The 22,281-nt window shown below is 40.3% G+C and overlaps 2 protein-coding genes across 6 annotated transcripts in view; one reads left to right on the forward strand and one right to left on the reverse strand.

The window, feature by feature from the left end:
* gukh (NHS actin remodeling regulator GUK-holder) overlaps positions 1–3,129 on the reverse strand; it is a 96,509-nt gene extending 93,380 nt beyond the window's left edge. For all 4 annotated transcript variants that reach the window (XM_076541277.1, XM_076541276.1, XM_076541274.1 and 1 more), the window contains exon 1: positions 2,524–3,129. In XM_076541277.1, coding sequence (XP_076397392.1) covers positions 2,524–2,815 — 292 coding nt within the window. In that variant the 5' untranslated portion in view covers positions 2,816–3,129. The remainder of the gene's footprint in view (positions 1–2,523) is intronic.
* A 4,550-nt stretch (positions 3,130–7,679) lies between these two features.
* Positions 7,680–22,281, forward strand: part of foxo (forkhead box, sub-group O) — a 157,651-nt gene continuing 143,049 nt past the window's right edge. For both annotated transcript variants that reach the window (XR_001096563.2, XM_012289888.2), the window contains exon 1: positions 7,680–9,203. Coding sequence is in view for 1 of the 2 variants with exons in the window: in XM_012289888.2 (XP_012145278.1) it covers positions 8,766–9,203 (438 nt within the window). In the remaining variant the exon portion in view is untranslated. The remainder of the gene's footprint in view (positions 9,204–22,281) is intronic.

Below are 22,281 nucleotides of genomic sequence, written 5' to 3' on the forward strand. Positions count from 1 at the left end.
CAACTACCTATGTACCTAACCACCTATGTCCCCATTTACCTATGTCCCCATCTACCTATGATCCTAACTACCTATGTGTCCCCAACTACCTATGTACCTAACCACCTATGTCCCTAAATACCTATATCTCCAAATTCCTATATCCCCAACTACCTATGTCCCCATCTACCTATGATCCTAACTACCTATGTGTCCCTAACTACCTATGCACCTAACCACCTATGTCCCCAAATGCCTATATCTCCAAATTCCTATATCCCCAACTACCTATGTCCCCATCTACCTATGATCCTAACTACCTATGTGTCCCTAACTACCTATGCACCTAACCACCTATGTCCCCAAATGCCTATATCTCCAAATCCCTATATCCCCATCTACCTATGGCCCTAACTACATATCTCCCTAACCGCCTATGCCCCCCAATCCCCACATCTCAAATCCCCAAAGCTAGCTATCATCCTAAGTCCCTAGATTCCCAACTATAGACCTCTGCAATACTAAGAAAAACATTACAAAAGCACTGAAACGTCAAAATGCAAATATACCTACATGTCCACATTCAAGAACTCCGTTCACTTCTTCAGAAATGAAAACATTTCTCGTTATTTAAAGAAGGTAAGTAGGTGTTTTGTAACGGACTATTTCTAACACCACACATGTACATCCGTATACATAGAATATGTACTCAAGCCATTTCTTATCCCTCAACCTGCTCTGTTTACTTTGTACCTGTACCCGAGTTACACGGTTAAATTTAATTATGAACAGTTATACCGAGCGAATATTTCTTCGGATGTTTACGAATCGTAACAGCGATTTATAAATACGAAAGGGGAAACTGTTTAACGTGTTTCGTGAAATCAGGTAAACCACTTTGTTTCGAACCCTTCGTGTTTCAATAAAGAAGTTTTCGAGCCCCAAGGGTGCTCAACTTGAAAGCCCTGCGACCCTACTATAGCACACTTATCACGATTTTATCGGGGCTCTGTATCGAAAGTCTGAACGATACTTTTGCGATGGAACGGATTTTGAAGTGTATTTCATTAGGTGACACTTGACTTTTTAGGTATAAGGATGTAAGTGGTTATGTTTGTACGATTATAAGGGAGATGATTTATTTACAGTGGACCACTGTGCTCTAATCTCCACTTTTATTTAACCTAGATGTGGATTACTCTAATCTCTGCGTCTGTTATTTAACCTTGGACCACTGTAGAATCACCATTTCTAACTTCTATTCGCCTTGGTAATTATTTATACCTTTACAAAAATGAATTTTCCTAAATTTCGCTAACTCCATGTTTCCTTGCATCCATTTGCAATTTTAAGAAAAAATGTAACCTAACCAGAAATGGCGGAGGACTTGAATGAGTATCTAACTCTATAGTTTCTCGTGTATATAAGTTTTATTGATATTTCCGTTTACTGAAGGCAGATAGTAAGCCATATATCGATCTCATGTCTCTAACATGACTATACAAATACCTCAGAGTGCAACCAGCAACTATCGCCGCATCAATCGATTTTGCAAACGTTGTTAAAATTCCAGGAACGCGTATACATGGTGGTTTAAAAATAATTTGAGAATTTTTGCGATAGGTATTTGAGGACATAGGTGTTCAGTGATCTAGGTATGAGGAGGACTTAGAAATTGCAAGATTTTAGGATTTGGGGACGTAGGTATTTGGGGATCTAGGGATTTGGGTATGTAAACCATTGAGGATCTAGGGATTTGGGGGTCGAAACCTAGCCATTTGGGGATTCGAAGATTTAGGGAAGTAGGTGTTTGAGGATCTAGGGACATGGGACTCCAGACCACCATTGAGGACCTAGGGATTTGGGGGTCGAAACTTAGCCATTTGGGGATTTGAAGACTTAGAGATGTGGGTATTTGGAGATCTAGGGATGTGGGACTCCAGACCACCATTGAAGACCTAGGGATTGGGGGGTCCGAAAAGACATAGTCATTTTGGGACTTTGGGATTTAGGGAAGTAGGTATTTGGGGATCTAGAGATTTGAGACTCCAGACCACCATTGAGGACCTAGGGATTTGGGGATCCAAACCTAGCAATTTGGGGATTTGAAGACTTAGAGATGGTATTTGGAGATTTAGGGATTCAGGTCTGTAGACCAAGGATTCGGGATCCGAAACATTGAGAATTCACAAACTCCTAAATATCGTCTGAACTCAAAAGCTTTCACGTCCTTGCAGTCAAGTAGCTAACAATGAAAAATAATTTCATATGACCTTGCTACCAGCTGCAGATTCCACCACATTACCACGTTCTCTTACACTGCTTCCACCTACACCCTAATATCCTACCCTACATATCTCATTAAGAAGAAAGCTCCTCCACATAAAAAGACCACTAATCATCAAAACAGCAAAAGTAGCCATAAAGCTATAAGTTATGAGGGACACCCTGTATACCCGGCAGACAAGAGCGCCGTTTGTCCGCCTGCATCGATAAGGGGGCACCGGAAATGCAGTCGGGGAAGGTGAACGAATCGGTACTCACGGACTGGTATTTTCTTGGGATCGACGCTGGCGAGACGCTCCTCGACCTTGTCCAATCTCTGTCGTAGATTGCTGCTGCGATCGGCAACGGTGGTCAACTCGGCGGTGAGTTCTGCGAAGATGTCCTCCGCGATGGTCAAAAGCGAGGCGAGTTGTTTCAAGGATGCGGTCAGAGCGCCGTTCGCGACCGCCTCCAATTCTGCGCCCACGGGCCATCCCTGCGGGGTCGGGCCCGCGGGCACGTGCCCGCGACACAACAGCCGCGGCTCCACTCTCCGCAGCACGAAGGGCATGATTCGCAAGTAACAACAACACCTTCACACATAACACTCCGATTTGCCACTTGGTCACCAGCTCGGAACCGCGCTCCGAGAGGATATCGTTTCGATCTGCCGAAACGAGAATTGTTGTCGACCCATTTTTCTTGTCAACTCGAATGGGCACTGCACTTGGATCAACACGCACTTAGGTTAGGTTTGACACATTTTGGGGGGTTCAGTTCGGTTTTTCGACGTTTCGGGGATATGTCATGTTCGGGTGAAGGAAAGAGAACGTCCGCACGTCGCGACGACTGTACGCGAAGTGCCGGCCGGTCTGCCGCCGTGTCGCCGACCCGTGCTTCGGTTACCCCTGCATTCAAATTCGATGCGCCTGGCGGTCTTCGCGGCTCTACGGCACGCCATCTTGTGGGGCGGAGGGAAATACCTTCGAAGGGTAGGTTAGACCTATTGCTGGTACTGCAGCAATTCCTCTTTTGAAGATTTCACTACTTCACGAATTTACAATGGTATTCAAGCTCTAAGAAATTTCTTTGACTATCTGTGTTTTGTAAGGAAGACTGTAACCAAAGTCCCTGCAAAACGTGTGCGAAGTCTAAGCAATTATGCTTGATTTATGAAAGGAATAATCAAAAGCTTGATTTGTATTCAAGTTAAATTTGCAGTTATTGCGAACAAGATTAGGATTAGTTCATCTTATTAGTATAAAGTATTCTGAGGGTTCTAACACATATTTTGAAAGTTCGTAATTTCGCGCGCTTTTGTGTGGAAACAGTACCTTCAGCGCTATCTGGCAGTCACGAAAGAACTATGGGAACAGGAATTTGCATTTTTCTCTAAAATCAGTGATTCTTACTAAATTTCGAGACGAGTAGGATGTTCTACGATTATAGTAGAATTGAAGGAGTGTCATCATTGTCTGCCAAAGGCGTCAGAAAAGAAAATATTGCACCTCATAGACGGTAAAATATTCAGCCACCTAGCGGTGAAAGATAGGAACTAATGGAACTGACTTTCGAGTGCAATATCTTAACAAGTAACACCTTTCTCGATTAATTATGCAATAATGACTTGATAATAGTAGAATGGAAAGGCTTGAGAATGTCTTACAAATGTTAGGAAGTCGAAAAAGTGAATTAAAATGAAAATTGTGATCGTTTAGTTTCATTAGTTTTCACCTTTTATCACTAGATGGCTAAGGATTTCGTTCATTCTGTGAAATTCTTTTAATTTTCGTTTCCAACGCTATAAAATTACTTCTGATGGTATACTTTCACTTCTATTGAAGTCACAGAATATTCTAATGTCCCTCGCAGTGAATAAAAATCGCTAATTTTGAAGAAAATCGATATTTTCCATTTTACTAGTGTCATACTTCACCTGCAGATGGCGCTACGTATACCATTTTAGAATTAATTCATCAAATATGACTTCATTGACAATAATATGCTTTGAAGAGGATTATTAATTAATGTTAGAACATTTTGAAGTTAATAAGAAGGCAAAAATAATCAATAAACGCAATAATTGTATTGCAAACATAGTTCTCATCTCTTACCACTACATGGCTAAGGATTTGACGTCCATAAACTGCAATTTCTTCCATTTTCTTTTAATATGGAGCTTCAAATCCACTGCAAAGGCACTCTTTTTACTTCATTTAGTTCGTAGAACAATTTGTGAACATCACAGGTATATAAAAGTGTCCTATTTCACGAAAAAATGCAATTTTCTATTTTTATGGTTCGTGCCTCAACCTCCAGAGGGCACTAGCGACACCATTTTTACTTACCTGTACATAAATTTTAAAATACGCATATGAACAAGGTTTGCAAAATTATTGCAACTTTTACTAATTAATTACTTTCATCGACCATTGTCTTTCAATCCTTTTTTATATAATAAAGTGCTACAGTATTATGCTAATAAGTACAAACATAAAAAGCAAAATTCCACCAAACTCGCTCCGACATATTAAATTATATTGTAATTAACTTTTATAATAAGCTTGTAAGTTAACGAGCTTCTGCATTATAATAAGCTTGTAACCTATTTGGTAAAAAGTATCGGAGAGCTAGAATCGCTGACCACCGAGCACTCTAATTCGATTTGCTGTAAAATAAGTATTAGAGCAGGGCACACGTAATTGATAGTACGATCTTGGACTTGCTCTTTTTCGGTGGATCTAATGGTTCTCATTCTTTCCCTAATTTACTCACCAGCTGCAATTTCTCACGATAAAATTTGCTACTCTACGGAGATTCAAAATGTCCTAATCACTTTTCAGACTTATACAGTATCAAAGACTCTCATTTCTTTTTTTTTATATTTTATTCAAATTTTAATTTAACATTTTTGCTAGTGAGTATACTATAAATATATAGGTAAATGAAGAGATATGTGGACGAATATGTACATGTATGGGTTGATGAATAAACACATATGTGGGTGCATAAATAAATACATGTATATGTGGATAAATGAATACATATATGGATGGATAAATAAATATGTGGATAAATAAGTACATACATATACATATGAGGATAAATAAATACATACACAGACATATGAAGATGAATAAATACATACATAGACATATGTGGATAAATAAATATATGCATATACATATGTGGATAAATAAGTACATACATACACATATGTGGATAAATAATTACATACATAGACATATGTAGATAAATAAATACATACGTACACATATGTCGATAAATAAATACATGCATATACATATGAGGATAAATAAATACATACATATGCATATGTGGATAAATATATACATACATAGACATATGTGGGTAAATAAATACATACACAGACATATGAGGATAAATAAATACATACATAGACATATGTGGATAAATAAATACATACATATACATATGAGGATAAATAAATACATACATATACACACATGGATAAATAAATACATATATGGACAAATAAATAAATACAGCAATGAACATATAAATTAATACACAAACACAAAGATCAGTAAATAATTTATTTACAGTAAAAATTTGATACTTTGTTACATTTTTAATCTTGCAACCCTTATCGTCACTTTCATCCCCCTTTCTTCAAAAAATCAATTTTACCTTAAATTTAAAAAATGTCGACACTGTTAAAATGACAAGACGTCGATTAAATATAAAATCGTATAATCAACAGATTTTGTGGTCGGGACAAATCGGTCCAGATAAATGGCGGTCATTTTTCTGATGCTTTATTATAAGTACGGGTAACAATAAATCGTAGACACAATCGCGGAGTTTTGATTACCGCCACGGGGGGTAAAGTTCAACTAAATATCAGGAAAGAATGAATCCTCTATATCGCATTTCTAACAAAACACCCCAATCAGCAATTCCCAATTTATGCATTTCGTTAACCTTTTTCATTTCGCGCGTGCTGCGTCGAATTATCACGAGAGGTCAACGGAAGTTTCCGATAGCTCCGTGCTGCATCATTGTCTCTCAATTTGATCATTAAAATTTGCAAAACTGCTTCTGTAAAAGGCCCATAAAATTTCTAAGAATGAAATTGCAATATCAATCGAAAAGAAATAAAATTTATTATTATCGAGAGTGACATTTCTTTCAAAATTTCCAGAAAATTTCTAACTATAATTTTTAAATTTTTATAGCGTATTTTTTACGGATATTAAAAGTTTGAACGAAGCTTATTTATTGATAATATTGCAAACGAAGACCGAAGAAAGCGAAGGGCGTGTATCTTGAAAGCTGCGAAGGAAAAAAGTTTCCAGGCCTATGAAATGAAAAAAAAAAAAATCAATAAGAGCGTTATAGTTATTAATAGCTCGAAGAACAGTGAAAATTATGGGGAAAAAATAGAAGAGCTATTGAGAAAGGCGGGACGATATAATCTGAAGAAAAAACTTCAGCTCCTTCGATTTTTATTAGAAACTTCTTGCGGATAAAAGTTATAATTATTTAACGGTTTAAAATATCAATTTACGTTCGACACCGGCAATTTTATAATTGGTAAAATTTTCTAGAAAATAATTGCAAGATGGGAGATAATTATTATCTTCTCTTATCACTGCTTCAAGTACTTCAAGGTTACTGCTTGATAATTCTTTTTTATTGCATTATTTTTTTACAGCTTCAAAGATTGTTAAAGGTTATTCAAGGTTTTAATTTACTTATGGAGACTTGTTAATAGATTCATTTTTTTCTTACAAAATTTGGGGACGTTTGAAGCAATTTAATTTGATAATTACAGTATACTGAAATTTTTACTTTGCCATAATTTCACAGAAATTAAATACAGTTTAGTGCTACAAAATGACGATGATGAGTAAAAAGGAAAACCGTATTTTACTCCTTTAAAATAAATGTGGAAATACTAAGGAAGACCAAGGTTCCTTGCCTCTAAAAATTTTGAAAGGGGTCTAAATTTCATATGCGAGTAATAAAATGATCAGGTCCACAAGTAAATTATCAGATGCTCAAAATTCGCTGAAGACATAAGGAACTCGAGTTATATGGCCAGTTACTAAAAGTCCGAAGAATTGAACGTCCATCGATAGGGGGGTAGATGGTCGCGTGCGAATTCTCCCTCTCTTCGTGGAAGTATCTGTCCCTGGAGGTAAAAGCATCCCCTTTCCCCGCCCACCCTTTCGATCAAATCCGACCACGCTGCCTTCTCCCTTCCTTGGTCCCTCTGCCCTTTATCCGACTCATTCCGAACCATTGCGTCTCTGTCCCTCGTTCCCCTAACCTCCTTTACCTCTCTCCGTCGTGTTTTTTTTTTCTCCGTCGCTCCAACCGTGGTCGTCTATCCCCTACCCTCCTGCGTTGCCCCTTCCATGTCGCCGCGCCACCCACCAGATCGCTCGTTCGCTACGTCGCGATTTCTCTCCCTTCTCTCTCTCTTCAGCGTCCCTTGATCCGGCGGGCTCCCGGGCCGTCTCTCTCGCTCCGGCAGCCGCGGACGCTCGTCGGGTTATCCTCGTTGCCCTCGCGAGCGCGGAGGCAGGCGCCACGAATTCACTTCTCGCAACTTCGGCTCCGCTCGGTCAGTTCCGACTGCCAGCCAGAAGAATTCGTTAGTATTCGCCGCGCTGCCTTGCCGGCAAGTTCTGTTCGAAGCAAGGTGATTCGAAGACCGCCAGACGAGCGTTTTCCGAACGCGATGTTCGTCTGAAAGATTACTCGCGTAGAGAAAGTCGTGGTGGTGATCGGAAGGGAGAAGGGTGGAAGCTTGGAGGACCATCGATGAGATTTCCAAGGGAGAACGGTCCTGAGACTTTATCGGCGTACACGGAGGAACGTTGCGAAGCGCATTGGCTAGGTGGACCGTTTCGAATCGCTTGGAATCCGCGCGAATTCGCGCGCCCGAACCGCGAGCCGCCACTAGTTCAAGATTCCCTCGTCGCAGTGGGCCAAGTTCTCTATCAAAACATGGCCACGTGACCGACGGCGCGACTTGTAAACAGTGAGTTTGACCACGTGGTCTCCCCCCCTCTCGCCTGCGTCCGTCTCTGTCGATGTCGTTCGCGTGCTCCGTTTCCCTCTCGCTCGCGCGCAACACGCAGAACAACGTACATCGTATTCCCGGTCGTTCCGTTGCCAGTTGCGGGAGAGTTCGATTCGAGTGATCCGCGATACTCCGCTTTTCCTCGTGATCATCCCACGTCTCGATTTATCGCGAGTGTGGTCACGCAACCGTATGCACTGCGAGCCCGGCTGGCGAAACAAGAAAAAAACGGAGTGGCGGTAGCGAAAGAGTGACCCCGGTTCTGGTTTCAACTCGTTAATACCCGACCAGTGTTGTTAACCCGTCGGTAGTGACAGTGTTGGCCATACCGTGACCGCTCCGCAAGTTCTATCGACTAGTCTAGTCGACGGTTCGCCATCCGCGATATCTTTCGGACCGTTCGGTGCCCGCGGCCAAAGTGGAGTACACGGACGAAACGAACAGGATGGACCCGGTGTCGGTCTCGGCGTCGGGGTCGAAGACCGGGTTGCAACCACAGCAGGGGGTACCATACGACCTTGAGACCGGGTTCGAGCCACAGTCCCGTGCTCGATCGCACACGTGGCCTCTGCCCAGACCCGAGGAATACATCGAGGGCAACGTGGTACCCAGTGTGCAGGCCAAAGAGGGCGTCGAAGGTGTCGAAAGTGGCACGCCGTCGCAGCATCGCTCTCTCGGACAAGGTACCGGACTGCTTCCGGTCAAGAAAAATTCGTCCAGACGTAACGCGTGGGGTAATCATAGTTACGCAGATCTCATCACTCAGGCCATCACTAGCGCTCCGGAGGAACGATTAACGCTCTCACAGATCTATGAATGGATGATGCAGAACATCCCCTATTTCAGGGAAAAAGGGGAGAGCAACAGCAGCGCTGGATGGAAGGTAAGTCATATTACCTCCAACACTAATTACCTGCAATTCTACATAATTCTGATGCGTGATTTCGAACTAGGTCTTTTCAAATATCTTTCAAAGATTTTCTATAGGTAAATGTACTTATGGTATATACCTGCCCCAGAAACATACTTATCCCAGATATAAGTATTACTTAGAAAACCTCGAGCGAAAACAAAAATGAAATACAGGATTTTCTTCTGCCCTAAGATTTTTTACGAACTTTTTTCATGGAGGTTTGACAATAACCCTTCCTATAACAAGACTGTAGAACAAAGGATAAAATTGCAACACAAAATACTTCATTTTTGCAAAATTGTATCGAATATTAAACACAGGGGTGAATATTGTACTCAGTAATAATCAGAGGGGTAAATTTGCTCTTCAAGAGATAAATTGGTCCCGGAGGGTTAAAGTAGTGTATACGGCCCTGAGCTGCATATTAATGTCCGTACTCTACATCTTAATTTAACATCTGAGAATCGTTATTAGTACATTTTACATATACATAGAGTAGATCTTTGAACCGACTGTTTCTGTAAATCGACTGGCGTGAAGAAATGTAAAATTATAATGGAATCGTTGATCAACGTAATGTTCGTGGAATGTTCCGTCTGGCTATGTTATCGCATTTTGTCATTAGCCGTTCTTTAATGCTCCAAAATTGATGCACGTGACAAAGAGGGCGTCCTGCCGCGTCACGTGACACCATTTTGCTATCTATCATGGTACAACGATCTTCATACGTTTGTTAGTTGGAATATCGAATTGCCTATCAAGTCTACGAGGTTTTCGTGATTGCAATCGGAACATCGTGCTTGTTTTATTATCTCGGCTTTTTACTTCGCGCTTTGTCGAAACGTGTAATGTTTCTGAAGATTTAGGGACTGCTCGTGAATTATGGTGTACTTCGGATTTAGTTTATATTCAGAGATTGGAGAAAATCAGGTAATTATTTTAACTTTGATTATTTTGTTAGGAAAACAGAAATTAAAAAGAAGTTTAGAAAATGTCAGTCAAATTGTATTAATAATAATTTTTTATTGGTTCAACAATGTGATTACGTTTCATTATTATGAATCTGTTATTTAATGTACAAATTTGTTATTACAAAATTTATTATATTGTGTAGGGTTTTGTAGAAAAATTAATAACTCTGTAAAAAATGAATAGCCTTGCGATTACTATTAATATTAATGCGGTTAAATTTCACTATCGCCATCATCAATACAAATGTCTTTTTTATTCCTAAGAAAGTTCTCTCATTTTCTCTTATTTTCGAAGAGAAAGTTCAATTTTTATAGATATGTATAAATTGCACTATAACGAAATATAAAATAAATGCAATTATTTATTATTAGTCTTCATATAATCCACCGATTCAGTAGTACTAAATTATGACAGAAATTAAACATTAAAGATTTAAGTACGTCAAGAGTGAAGCACTTTGGCGCGAAAATTTGAATAGCTTCAAAAGTGAGGTTATATCCCGTCATATGTCACATCGTCTCCGATACATCATCTAAATAATGTGTTTAATAAAAATTAATATATGATGATTGAGGTTGATAAACGAAGAAATAAATTTAAAAATAATAATATTGTACATATTTCGATTTAAGTGGAACAAATTTACGCACGAATTTATGAACTCTTTCTAGAACGTATGAATAAAACAAGGGATATTAGCACATTTCTGTATAAATTCGCTATTCAAATACCCCAAACGAATAATTATTAACAATTGAAATTGTATTTAGAAATTACATGCATCATCTTTGTTAAAATACAAATAAATAATATAGTTCAAACTTATAATGACAGTGCTGCAAATATAAATAAATAATTTTGTTTAAAATAAAATGTGTCTAAACGTGTAACGAACGATGACGCTGCAGAATGAACATAGGGACTTTTATCGAGGTTAAAAAGTGACCGGACGATGCATAGATATATTTTTGTCTATTTCTCGTCATCGTCGAAACGTTGACCGTGAACGATCGAGAGAGAGAGAAAAGAGAGAGAAAGAGAGAGGAAGAAAGAGAAAGGCGCCAGCGAGGCGTGTTTCAGATTTTTCGGCGTTGAACAGAGGATATTCGCAACGCGTAAAAAAGTGGCGATAGACCGATAAAACAGGTTCTCTCGCTCGTTAAAGTTTCAATCATCTGATTTTCATACGTTCCTTTTCTTCACGTTTAACCTTTCCACGGATTTAGTTTCGGGTAGGAAAACGCGGCCTTCGGGAATTCCAATTTCACGCGGTGCGCCGGTCGCTGACTTTCTCGGGTTTTGAAATTCGCGCTCGAATTCAGCGGGAATAATGAATATAAAAATCGAGATCTCGACGGACTCGTTTCGCCTGCCTGGCATGGTCTGATTTCTACGATTGATTCAATGCTCTCGCACCATTTTTATATCGAACAGTTTTTACAGTTGGGTTATATGTTAGGTTATGTGATGCGCAGAAGCGAACTGCGCAACTTCTTCTTGTTTCATGTATATCACAATTATATTAAAACGTATTCTAAAATTCACAAGTCTATAAATGTATTTTATCAAAGTTTTATTAGAAACAATTAATAACTGTACAAACTTTTCAACTACATTTATAAAATGTACCATTCAATGATGTCAACTTTGTAGATGAATCTTCAAGTTAGAAAATGAAATTAAAAATGAATCTTCAAAAGTGACCTCAAAGAATGAATCTTCAAGTTAAAATACTTTTGATACCTTAAAAGATGAATCTTCAAATTAATGTACATAGATGGTACTCAAATATCACTTGTATTTGTATGTTGAGTCACAGAGCCCCAAAAGCAGGTAATTATCACACTCATTCAGTTAAAATGTATCCATATTGATTTCTCTTGTAAATTGAACTTAAAAATTGATTCTAAAAATGTGGCTCTTCAAATTAAAATGCCGATGGTGCTCAAATATCACATGCATCTATATGTTGAGTTACAGAGCCCCAAAAGCAGGTAATTATCGCACTCACCCAGTTAAAATGTATCCACATTAATTTCTCCTCTAAACTGAATCTAAAAATTGATTCTAAACGTATTACTCTTCAAATTAAAATACCAATAGTGCTCAAATATCACTTGTATTTATACGTTGAATCACAGAGCCCCAAAAGCAGGAAATTATCGCACTCACCCAATTAAAATACTTTCATATTGCTTTCTCCTCTAAATTGAACCTAAAAATTGATTCTAAACATATTACTCTTCAAATTAAAATACCAATAGTGCTCAAACATCACACGTGCTTACTCGTTGAGTCACAGAGCCCCAAAAGCGGGTAATTATCGCGCCCACCCAGTCAAAATACCTCCATATCGATTTCTCTTCTAAATCAAATCCAATACACGAACATTTACAGAGAGTATCGATGAAAAAAATGTTAAAGATTCCAATGAAACGGAGAATTTTCTCCGTAAAGTCCGTAGGATCGTTGTTGGTGAAGCGGTGTTTATCAGGACGCGTTTCCCTCGATTTCAGTGCGGCTCGCAAAAGTGGTCCGCTTTGAGGGAAAAGTAGCAGCACGGGAAAAGTTAACTTCGCTAACAGTTAAACTGTGTAAATCGATAGCGTGCTTTTTTTAAATTCCGATTAACGGAGATGATACACTCTCGCGTTAGAAATCGGTAGTAACGTCCACTGCGTCGGGAAATAACGCAACCGCCATCTTTTTTTGGGATGGCGAAATCTCTAATGGCGTCTCGATCACTCTTTTCCTCGACTTCCTTGAAAATTCGTAAATATGCATCGAATGCTAGTCGAGATCATTAAAATCAATGAGATGCATTTCATTTTGCATAATTATCAATAACGAAGCTGTTTATTCCTTGAAATATGCGTCAAAGCCGCAAATACATAACAAACGGCAGTGTTTGTTTTCATTTCAATCTGCGCTTAGATTTATATGTTTTCTTTATTTACATTTTTTAATTGACTCATTTGTAAATTTCCGGGAATGGGTAGATAAATAGGTGGATTGGCAAGTTTAACTAGAAATTATTCCCTAGATTCTCTGTTTGGGGACGTAAGTAATTTATGGATCTAGGAGTATCGGGAGATGGAGATTTAGGGTTATAGGGATGGGATGTAGGAATTTAGGACTCGTAGGGTTATCGGGAGATAGAGAGTTGGGGTTTTGGGGATATTGGAATATAGGAATTTGGGTATAGGGTTGTGGGAAGATAGAGAGTTGGGGTTCTAGGGATATTGGGATTTAGAAATTTGGGTATAGGGTTGTGGGAAGATAGAGAGTTGGGGTTCTAGGGATATTGGGATTTAGAAATTTGGGTATAGGGTTATTGGGAAATAGAGAGTTGGGGTTATAGGGATATTGGGGTTTAGAAATTTGGGTATAGGGTTATCGGGAAATAGAGAGTTGGGGTTATAGGGATATTGGGATGTAGAAATTTGGATATAGAGTTATCGGAAGATGGAGAGTTGGGGTTCTAGGGATATTGGGATTTAGAAATATGGATATAGGGTTATCGGGAAATAGAGAGTTGGGGTTTTAGGGATATTGGAATATAGGAATTTGGGTATAGGGTTGTGGGAAGATAGAGAGTTGGGGTTTTAGGGATATTGGGATTTAGAAATGTGGGTATAGGGTTATCGGGAAATAGAGAGTTGGGGTTCTAGGGATATTGGGATGTAGAAATTTGGATATAGGGTTATCGGGAGATGGAGAGTTGGGGTTCTAGGGATATTGGGATATAGGAATTTGGATATAGGGTTATGGGAAGATAGAGAGTTGGGGTTCTAGGGATATTGGGATTCAGAAATTTGGATATAGGGTTATCGGGAAATAGAAAGTTGGGGTTATAGGAATATTGGGATTTAGAAATTTGGATATAGGGTTATCGGGAAATAGAGAGTTGGGGTTTTAGAAATATTGTGATATGGGAATTTGGGTATACCGATCAGAGCACTATAGAATTTCCTAACGTTAAGATTTGGGAACCCCTGTTGGAACCTAGAACCTAAGAACCTAACTCCCTATTTAGCAACCTTGAAATTTCTAAACTTTATAATTTGGAGATCTCTAAATTTACGAACGCAGAAATTTATGAATATCAATCCAGAAAATGTAGGAGTGAAAAATTGATGAATCCCCAAATATAAAAATACCCAAAAACCTGAAACTATAAATTAGAATAAAAAGTTATGATAGATATCACTCGATATCGAAGTAGAACAAAGTTCAGATCGAAATCTTATAGCATTGATAACACTCCAAGCCAGCACCTGTACGAATGAGGTCGATAAGATGAATATTTATCCGCGTCTAATACAATGCTAATGAACAACGTATAAATAAAAGTCCATCCCATTCATCGCATCCACAAATTTCATCAAAAACTTCTGAAAGAAGTGTCGAAACTTTAAAATCACTTCAATATCTTTGACAAGTTTACGTTTGAGAAGCAAAACATATCGGAACCGAGTTCCCTTTAGCGGGAAACGTCAGAACGGCGATAAACGTCGAGGAGTTAAGTCTCAATCTCGGCAGCGCTGTCCGGCGTACACAATAGTTATGCACGTCGCAGATAATACCGACTATTCTCGTTTGTTTATACGCTCGAATGTTCGTACGCGACCGGTCATACGTAGCCAACACACACGCGCGGTATCTGTGCAGACACCACGTGATCGCATGCCGCGCGTCGCATCTGAAGTTTGCAGCTGCAACAAATGGATTTTTCGTCGGACTCATTTGCTGCCACCTTCAACGTTCCTAACAATCGGGTAGATATGGCTACCGAGAACAACAGGAATCTTGTTTGTGGAGAACGCTATCTACTGCGGACGTAGTCAACAAATTGTACTCCTTAGGGGATGGATGAGGGAGAAATACTTGGTTTTTGGGGAGATGGAGAAGGTGGACTTTAGGAATTTGGGGATGTTGGGATTTGGAGATGTGGGAATTTGGGGACGTGGGGATTTGGGGATTTGGGGACTTGGGGATTTGGGGATGTGGGGATTTGGGGATGTGGGGATGTGGGGATTTGGAGATGTAGGGATTTGGGGACGTGGAGATTTCGGGACGCGGGGATTTGGGGATGTGGGGATTTGGGGACGTGGGGATTTGGAAGCGTGGGGATTTGGGGACGTGGGGATTTCGAGATGTAGGGATTTGGGGACGTGGGGATTTGGAGACGTGGGGATTTGGAAGCGTGGGGATTTGGGGACGTGGGGATTTGGAAATGTAGGGATTTGGGGACGTGGGGATTTGGGAACGTGGGGATTTGGAAGCGTGGGGATTTGGGAACGTGGGGATTTGGAAGCGTGGGGATTTGGGAACGTGGGGATTTGGAAGCGTGGGGATATGGGGACGTGGGGATTTGGGGACATGAGGATTTGGGAGCGTGGGGATTTCGGGACGTGGGGATTTGGAAGCGTGGGGATTTGGGAACGTGGGGATTTGGAAGCGTGGGGATCTGGGAACGTGGGGATTTGGAAGCGTGGGGATCTGGGAACGTGGGGATTTGAGAGCGTGGAGATTTGGGAACGTGGGGATTTGAGAGCGTGGAGATTTGGGGACATGGGGATTTGGGAGCGTGGGGATTTCGGGACGTGGGGATTTGGAAGCGTGGGGATTTGGGAACGTGGGGATTTGGAAGCGTGGGGATCTGGGAACGTGGGGATTTGAGAGCGTGGAGATTTGGGAACGTGGGGATTTGGAAGCGTGGGGATCTGGGAACGTGGGGATTTGGGAACGTGGGGATTTGGGAACGTGGGGATTTGGGGACGTGGGGATTTGGGGATGTGGAAATTGGGAACCTAGGTATACCAGGGTCCAGAAACTAGGGGATCCCAAACTCCCACGTGTCAGTATTCCCACATCCCCCAAATTTAGTTGTCCAACATCTCCAAATCCACAAATACCTATGTCCTCAAACATCTAACCCTCCAAATTCCCAGAACCCCCAATCCAAAGCCCTCCAAATATCTCCAAATTCCCAAATCACAATCCTCTAATAAACACATACCTTCCTACCCAAATTCCTATGTCCACATATTCATAGGAATATGAATAATCTCCACTTCCTATATCTCTACTTACACGACAAGTAAGTCCGTTACATGACAACCCTAGGTCCCTAGATGTCCACATCTCCAAATAAGAACATCAGGTTTGACTGAAGAGTTTAAAGTCAGAGGTGGATAATAACGAAAATACAAGCGATAGAAGATACTAAAAGCGGACGGATAAGCGATCTTTGCTCGCCTTCAAGATTTCGTGTGCTCCGAGAAATCGGGCTACAGTCCGGCGCCAGTATTGCTTAAGGGCTTTTCACATTTCGGACGAACCTGAAGACTTCTCCTTGACTCTTCGTGGACGAACAGCCTTGACTGCTTTCCAGCCACAAACTTGAAATTTCTATACGAATCTCCCGAAAACTGGCGCCACTTGGATTAATCGAACTTCGATTATCTTCCGTTTCAATCTGCACCGGTGATATAGTACTGCAATGTACTGGGTGTGCTCTTTCAAACGAATCTTAATAATTTAGATACACTTGGAGTGTTGGATGGAGTACATTTTGGATTATTTCGAGAAATGATAAGTTCTCTTCTAAGGATGCAGATCAAATTGGTCTTTGAAGGTCAAATTGGTCTATGAAGGTCAAATTGATTTTTTCAATAGAATCACATATTTTTTAACACCGATATATTATTCGAAAAATTATTAAGCTCTGTGGAGAAATCATTGGTTTAGATATTTTATACATCGCACGTGCAACCTGAAATGAATAAAATTTAAAGATTAATGAACATGTAACATGAATATGTATGTGCATTATAATTATTGTTCATTGTACATGTTACATGAATAAATATTGTAATATTGTTTACATGTTGCGTTACAAGATCTATCTGCCATTTTTCTATGTACAGGGTGTCCATATTATACTGAATTTCTAATACGTCCAACACCTAAAATCTCTGAACTGCCTTCTCTAATTCTTCAAATTTCGTTCATTTCTAAATTTCCCAGACTCGAAATTTCTGAATAATTTTATTCATTTTGTCAAAGGTGTCTTTACCTATTTTATCTAATTTCGTATTTGCAAAATTCATTGAAATCCGCTACCTGAAAAGTGGACATAAACCGCAACTACCGTTAAAGTTCCTCCTATATGGCCGTATCCCTAGCGAAACCGCCCACACCGTTATTCGCATAACATCTGCTGGGGGTACCGGTGCCCCGCTGGGCCCCGTCTAGTTACGGCGATGCAGGCAGGGTGTCCGTTTACGGTGGCCGTCTCTCGAATCGGTCGTTCGCCGCGTTTAGAGGTTACAGCCATCATTAACGACCCGTGGCGCAATTAACGCAAATTTTCCGCACGGTCTGGCTGTTCAATGAGATTTAAAAATGATTTGGTGGAGGCATCGGGCGCGCATACATTTCGAGTCAGCTCGGTCGGTTGAGTTTAAAGCAGGCTTTCCACGTTATTTTTGCACGAGGCAACACTGGCGTCGTTGCCGCGTCTCTCTCGTCGATCTCTCTCCCCTCTCTCCACCTCTCTCTCTCGCCGTTCTTGCTTCCCAGACGACCCTGCGACGACCACGTTGCCGATATCATCATCTTGAGGTCATCTCTCCCTCCGCCCACTTTGAGCCCACGATCAGGATCGGCAGAAGCTTCCTCTCGCTTTTTTTTCGACCGTTCCGATTCTCCACCTGCTTCGATCGCGAATCGAACACCGAACCAGCTACTCCGCCTCGGACACTTCCAAGAAACACGCGGCGATCGCTCTCGCGCCTTAACGCCTCCTACCGTTACGATTCCCTGATGATTAAGTGCAATTGGATATGACCGGATCAAACACCACGACGTGGACACGTTTACTACCATCTTCCTGTTCCACTACGGGATCCTTGACTCCTCGTTAGGCTCGGCATATAGTCATCAATTAGTTCATTATTCCTTTCAGGTGCTGCCTAAGGTTATAACTTCATGTGAGGACCTTAGACATGGGTATTAAATTTTGTGTTACATCTTACATCGTTTACGCTTGATACAGTTGCAATAATGATTCATTACTGGAAGATTGTTTGTAACTTGAACTTAGCCTTAATGATTCTATATGTGGTAGCGTTGGAGTGTAGGTTATATTGATTAATTAATTCACTAGTTAACCAAATAAATAGGATTAAGTGTCCAAATGATCAAACATCTGGATGTATGTCCAAATGATCAAATATCTTATGACCAACTTTGCAAGTTGATTAAATGTCCAGATGAAGTGTCCTAGTTGTCAAATGTTCAAATATCCAATTGGTCATATGTCCACATGATCAAATACCCCAATGACCAAATATACGAATGTTCAAATATCCAACTGACCAACATATCAAACATCTGAATGAATCAGTGTCCAAATACCTAAATGATCAAATGGTCTAATCACCAAATACCCAACTGACCAGCATATCAAACACCTAAATGATCTGGTGTCCACATACCTAAATGATCAAATAGTCTAATCACCAAATACCCAACTGACCAGCATATCAAACATCTAAATGATCCAGTGTCCACATGCCTAAATGATCAAATAGTCTAATCACCAAATACCCAACTGACCAGCATATCAAACATCTAAATGATCCGGTGTCCACATGCCTAAATGATCAAATGGTCTAATTACCAAATATCCAACTGACTAACATACCAAACACCTATCAATGATCCAGTGTCCACATACCTAAATGATCAAATGTCCTACTCAGCAAATATCCAACTGACATACCAAACACTTAAATGCCCCAGTCTCCACCTAAAAGATCCAGTGTCCACCTAAATGATCAAATAACAAATCACCCAAATTTCAAAATAAGAATAAAGTAAAATAATTAAAGAAAAGTAAAAAATACAACACTGGAAACCTAGAGGCACCCAACGTTTCAATAACGTCGACTGTCGTAACGTTACTTTGCGAATACAGAAAACTCGTTAACAAGTTTTCTTACGCACCGTAAAAGAAAAAAAGTCGAAAAAAACTGAACATTCATTTACTGGTCGAGAAATGACTCGGTTAACAGGTTCAAATACGTCGCTTTGCTAAGTCAAGCGCAACATGCCCTCGAAGAGGACTTTCAAATCAGCATCGTTCCTTCAGAGATCGTATCTGAACACGTCGCGCAGAGAAACGCAGACCCTTGGGGAAACACGACGATAGTAGGTCGCCAGGTTTTATATTTAGCGACAATAAATTCTATAGGGTATCCGAAAAGTGGTGTCGTAACGCGTCGCGAATCACCGTTCGTCTTTTCCGCTCTCTAATTCGTGGAAAGCTCGAGGAATAGCTGGGATTTCCTCTTGGCATCGGGCGTCCATCTTTCAACCACTGGTCATCTTTCCACATACACCATCTTTCCGAATACATCAAGCTGATGATAGACAATTTGTTAATCTTAAACGAGGTTAACTTACGAAAAATTTGGGGGAAAGTATTATTATACGTGTGCAAAACCTTTCTATAATTGTCCTCAAAGGAGAAGAAAACTCTTCCACAGACAAAAATTTATAGGTTATGACACATGTTATGGTTTCGGGAACATGTTTTTAAAGCGAAGACGTCATGGATGTTTAAGAGTTACGTAATGTTTCGGATATCTGGAAGGAAAATGTGAGGAGAGGAAGAAAGAACGTTGTTGTTATTGGTTAGGTTAGGAGTCGAAGCGTTTCCGCGTCAGAACGCGGCGCGCACAGTCGGTTCGGTGGGCGATGGTGGTCAGCGCTTTATTTACCTTGCCTGGAGCAAGGCTACGATTTCCACGCCGTAAATTGCGACAGAATCATGCCGGCTGTGCTTTATAACCTCGCCTGATCCGCCGCTAAAACGGCAGTTCACCTTTCTCTCGTAGAATTTCTCGCCCGGGGCCATTTTCACGGCGACTCTCGAATGCGACAGGTTCTTGTTATTTGAATTCCATGTCATGTCACCATTGAATAAGCGCAATTATCGCTTCAGAAACGGATATCAGCCTCATCCTCGTCTGCCAACATTCTAGACGCGTGGCACGTAATAGGATACCTTTTTATTTTATTTCTATTCGAGATTCTGCTGTCGTTTTGTTACTTGCAAGGTTTTTATTTATTTCATTTTCTGAGATGACGGTACTTTTTTTAAAGGAATTTTGGAAAATTTAGAAATTCACGAAAAACTTGAGAGGAATGGAAACGAAGGACTCTGTAACATGTAGGCTGTAATTAAAATATTCCTATCGAGTAATCAAGAAACTCGACAGACGCTTACGTCATTTGAAACGCGACATCAGAGATTCGCGTGATATGGTAAAGGTGCCAGCTTGTCGTTGATCGGGAACGTCCGTTACCTCGTAACGTGATTCTGTCCGACTACACCATTTTTCTCGCTTTATTAAACACTTATACTTTCAATTCCTCAAATAAAATTACTCTGTCATTATTTTTTTTATATATTTTATTCACAAGATACATTATAGACATAAATACTGTGGCAGTGGGTCAATTTTGTCCTCATTCATTAACAATTATTTTTTATTATATTTGTTGTTATTAAGCAACTCATAGTGCAACAAAGACCATGTTCAGAAGCCTAACCTATAGCACACTTGTACCTCGACACCATGTTTAATATAAAAAAAGAACAGAAAAAATGAAATTGTGAAAAAAATCATCAATGAGTTGTATAATTTGAGTACAGCGTGGCACAATCATGGTAAACCTAACCTGTATCTGGCACCTCCGCTTCTGTCGCCGGGTATCAGCTCCAATAAAAGAATAAAGATAGCGAACAGTATTATATTACAGCCATAAACGCATTAGTTAATTGTCAATAACGTTAAAAAGAGTTTCCATATGTCTCGCGTCCATTTCCTTGCAGTAATGTGCGCGCGAACCGCGTGTTCTATGAGCGCTAACAGTATCTGCGCAGTAGACTAGTGCGCAGTCGTAACGGGTATAAAAAGCGAGCAGCGCAGAGAAAAAAGCGAAAGACGCGTTTTCCCTTTCAACCGGACTGGGTGTCGCGTTTCGGTGGCGCTAGCACGTTCTCCGTGCTAAACGCGCGTCTGCTGCATATGCATGCATAGACGGATGCACATTCGGTGACGTAATGTCAGACGCAAAGCATAACCGCACTTTTCACGTAACCATACCCTTGACTCTTCTAACGAGTATCGCACATTCGTTACGTATGTTGCGCTTAGCGGACGGACACCACGCGCGTAGATGAAGGTGCATCGATGAGTGTGCAAGAAGTTGACGCATCTTGTAATGCATAATTGATTGCTAAGAGTACTATGAAACCTTTATCCTTGTTAATTAAGGAGCCAGGAGTAGGTGGAGTGTCGGTGGTTCTCGAGTGAGCCGGCCATATAACTGAATGGAACTTTAATTTCGTTAACGAGATTGCGTTAAATTGCATCTTGTAGTTGAATTACACCGAGTCATGAATCGTATTGAGATTAGGAATATTGCTGACTCAAGTTGCGTCGAACGTGGATGTTGAGTCGAGTTGCACCGAATTGTAGGATGTTGAGTCAAACTCATGTGGTTGACCGAGTCAAATTGTGTCAAACTGAGTTACACTTAAATTGAATCATACCGAGTCAAATTACGGCAAATTGGAACATGTTCACTCAAACTGTTTTAACTTGAATGATACAAAGACAAATTGCACCATATAGAGTTACATGAAATTTGATCCAACCGAGTCGAATTGCGCCATATAGAGTTACATGAAACTTGATCCAACCGTATCAAATTGCACCATATAGAGTTACATGAAATTGAATCCAACCGAGTCGAATTGCCTCAAATGAAACAGCATCACTGCGAATTGATCCAAACTGAATCACACCGAGTCAAACATCATCAAACCAAGTACTATCGAGTCAAATTGCATCCGATTGAATTAAATGATATCAGATCGACTTAAATAGCCTCGAATTGAATCATATCGACTTAAATTGCATCAAGTTGACTACCATCGAATCGCTTCGAATTCAATAACGAGTCAAATTGCTTCAAATTGAATTGGCTCGAATTA

Source organism: Megachile rotundata, chromosome 16 (assembly GCF_050947335.1).
Source record: "Megachile rotundata isolate GNS110a chromosome 16, iyMegRotu1, whole genome shotgun sequence".
Taxonomy (NCBI): domain Eukaryota; kingdom Metazoa; phylum Arthropoda; class Insecta; order Hymenoptera; family Megachilidae; genus Megachile; species Megachile rotundata.